The sequence below is a fragment of the Morus notabilis genome, unplaced genomic scaffold (assembly GCF_000414095.1).
Source record: "Morus notabilis unplaced genomic scaffold, ASM41409v2 Scaffold279, whole genome shotgun sequence".
Taxonomy (NCBI): domain Eukaryota; kingdom Viridiplantae; phylum Streptophyta; class Magnoliopsida; order Rosales; family Moraceae; genus Morus; species Morus notabilis.
The window spans coordinates 63,618-66,711 of record NW_010365881.1 but is presented as its reverse complement, the minus strand read 5'-3'; the positions used below and the strand labels follow the sequence as shown (position 1 = coordinate 66,711).

At 41.1% G+C, this 3,094-nt stretch overlaps 1 protein-coding gene across 1 annotated transcript; it reads left to right on the top strand.

The window, feature by feature from the left end:
* The first annotated feature begins 960 nt into the window (after positions 1–960).
* Positions 961–1,428, top strand: LOC21395954. Its single transcript, XM_010108716.1, has one exon. The coding sequence runs from the start codon at positions 961–963 to the stop codon at positions 1,426–1,428; it is 468 nt and encodes a 155-aa protein (XP_010107018.1).
* The last annotated feature ends 1,666 nt before the right edge of the window (positions 1,429–3,094 follow it).

Genomic DNA, 3,094 nt, shown 5'->3' with positions numbered 1-3,094 from the left:
AAATGCAATGGGTAAATTTTATAAAGTGTTATAAAATGCAACGACAAATTTATAAAGGTTATAATTTTGTTGACAAATTATTAATTGGACTTAATTTTTAAAACAAAATCCTTTTTTCAAAAACTAAGTGGGAGGGTCGTTTGCATTGAAACGTTCCCAAGGTCTTCGACTTTAGCCTGATCGTGGCACGTGGACGGGTTAAGAGCCACCTTAGTGGTCCTCACTTCAATGGGAGAAACCCACGAAGCGTGTCGCTAAGGAGTCATCAGGTTGCCTGAGAAGATAAGACTCAAAAAGGAAGTAGTGAGGCGGGACCATCCCTATATGGATCGCTAGTTCATAACAACCTCTAGAGTCGATTAGTCGGTTGAACACTTAAACTGAAGTCCATTGTAACCTCCCTTAGGAGATAGGCAATGGGACTGAAGTGACCAAAAGGATGGTGATTGGTTGCACTGGATGTGGAGACATCCTGTAAGGTGAACCAAACGAAAGGAGTCTCGATGCGATAGGAGGCTTCACGGACACCACCCCTAGGTGGGACGTGTTACCATTGATGATCGTAACACCTTGGATGAAATATGTTTTTCAAAAGGATTTTTTTTTTCATATTTAAGTATTTGCATTCATGCATCATACTTTTCCTAAATTTTAAGCAAATTGCCAACGCCACTTTATTTTATTTTTCCAGCAATTATGTCTTTATCACCGATCGCACAAATTCTTAGTACAAACAAACTAGTGGGTGAAAATTACGTTGACTGGAAACATGACCTTGATATCGTGTTGACGGTAGACAAGCATAAGCATGTGCTCACCACTCCCTGTCCTTTTGAACCGACTGAGGAGTCTACTCAAGAGGAGCGAGACGCATACACTTCTTGGATGCGTTCTGATGAGATTGCTAGGTGCTATATTTTAGCATTAATTAGCAATGTGTTGCAATAGCAACATTGGAACATGTTGACGGCTGCAGATATGATCTACAGCATTGCTGAAATGTTCGGCAGCCAGGGCCGTCAAGCCAAGCAAGCTGCGGTGCGTAACTTCATGAACGGCCGGATGAAATCCGGCACTCCTGTTCGGGACCATATGTTACTGATCATTAGTCACCTGAATAAGATGGAGCTCATGGGAGCTGAGATAGATGGGGAGACTCAGGTGGATATGATCCTAGAGACTCTCCCAGAGATGTTCGACAACTTCAAGCTCAACTACTCAATGAATAAGTTGAACTATTCACCCCCTGAACTCATGAAGGAGCTTCAGACTGCGGAAACCCTACTGCTTAAAGGCAAAAGGAGGAATGGAGAGGTAAACCTTGCTGAAGCAAAACCTTCCACCTCTGGCGCCAAGAAACAGAAGAAAAACCGCAACAAGAAGAAACCAGAAGGAAAACTGGAAAGGGCAAGAACATTGCAAAGGTAGACAAGAGTAATGACAATGTCACCACATTGCGGAGTAGCTGTCCACTGGAAGCGCAACTGTCCTACTTACCTCAAGGAGGTTAAAGCTAAAGGTACATTACTTGTTACCGAAGCCTGTTTTGTGGCTGACTCTACTTTTTCTTGGATTGTAGACTCTGGAGCCACCAATCATGTTTGTTGTTCTCTGCAGGGGTTCAGGGAAAGCAAAAGGCTTAGCAAGGGTGAGTTTAACTTTCACTGGGGAACGGAGCATCAATATCGGCTATATCAGTTGGAAGCATTAAATTAGTTTTTTAGAACAATTTTATTGTTTTGAACAATGTTTATTATGTCCCAGTTTTTGGGAAAAACCTTATTTCTGTAGCTCATTTGGTTGAGCAAGGATATTCTTTAGGATGTTTGGTTGAGCAAGGATATTCTTTAGGATTCAATAATGATGTTATTCAGATTCTTAAGAATGGTTTCATGATTACTTCTACAGTCATAATAAACAATTTGTTCTATGTCAAACCAATTGTTCCAACGATTTATGATACTGAATTGAATGATGATTCAATAAGGGATAGTAAAAGGTTGAGGTTAGACCCAACAGATCAAACCTACAAATGGCATCTACGTCTTGGACATATTAGCCTTGATAGGATTAAAAGGTTAGTGAGAGACGGTCCCTTACAAACCTTAAGTGTAGGCTCACTACCTACATGTGAATCCTGCATTGAAGGAAAAATGACCAAGAGACCTGCAAAGGGTAATAGAGCTGTTGAATGCCTAAAACTCATACATAGTGATGTATGTGGGCCATTCAATATCCAAGCAAGAGGAGGATATGAATATTTTATAACCTTCACGGATGACTATTCTCGTTTTGGTCATATTTATCTAATGCGTCAAAAGTCTGACACCTTTGAAAAGTTCAAAGAATTCAAGGCCTTGGTTGAAAAACAATTAGACAAACAGATCCAAACACTATGATCCGATTGTGGTGGTGAATATTTGCTGGGAGAGTTCGACGACTTTCTTAAGGAAGAAGGTATATCCTCTCAACTGACTACGCCAGGTACTCCTCAGCAGAATGGCGTGCCAGAAAGAAGGAACCGAACTCTATTAGATATGGTTAGATCAATGATGAGTTACTCATCCCTTCCTGATTCCTTTTGGGGGTATGCCTTGGAAACAGCAGCATATATTCTGAATCAAGTTCCGTCTAAAGCAGTGCCTGGAACTCCATATGAAAGATGGAGTGGCAAGAAGTCATCTCTTGGCCAAACCAGAATATGGGGTTGCCCAGCACATGTGCTTAGAAAGGAGAGTGGCAAGCTAACCAGTTGTTTAGAATTATGCCTGTTTGTAGGATATCCTAAAGGGACAAAAGGCTACATCTTCTATAGTCCTGCCAATCAGAAAACATTCGTTAGCACGAATGCTCATTTTCTAGAAGAGGATTTTGTGAAGAATATGAAGCCTAGAAGTAGACTTGTACTTGAGGAATTGACCGATGAAAATGTTCGTATAGCATCTCCACGTTCTATTCCTGAACCGATAACAAATGAACCACAACAGGAACTAACACCAATAGAGCCTCGACGTAGTGGGAGGGTTGTGAGACAACCAGATAGGTATATGTCTTATGGAGATGCATTGACTGCAGTCTCAGATTTAGACGTTGA

Excerpts from the sequence above, each read along its gene's own strand:
- LOC21395954 (XM_010108716.1), top strand. The coding sequence starts at position 961 with ATGTTGACGGCTGCAGATATGATCTACAGCATTGCTGAAATGTTCGGC.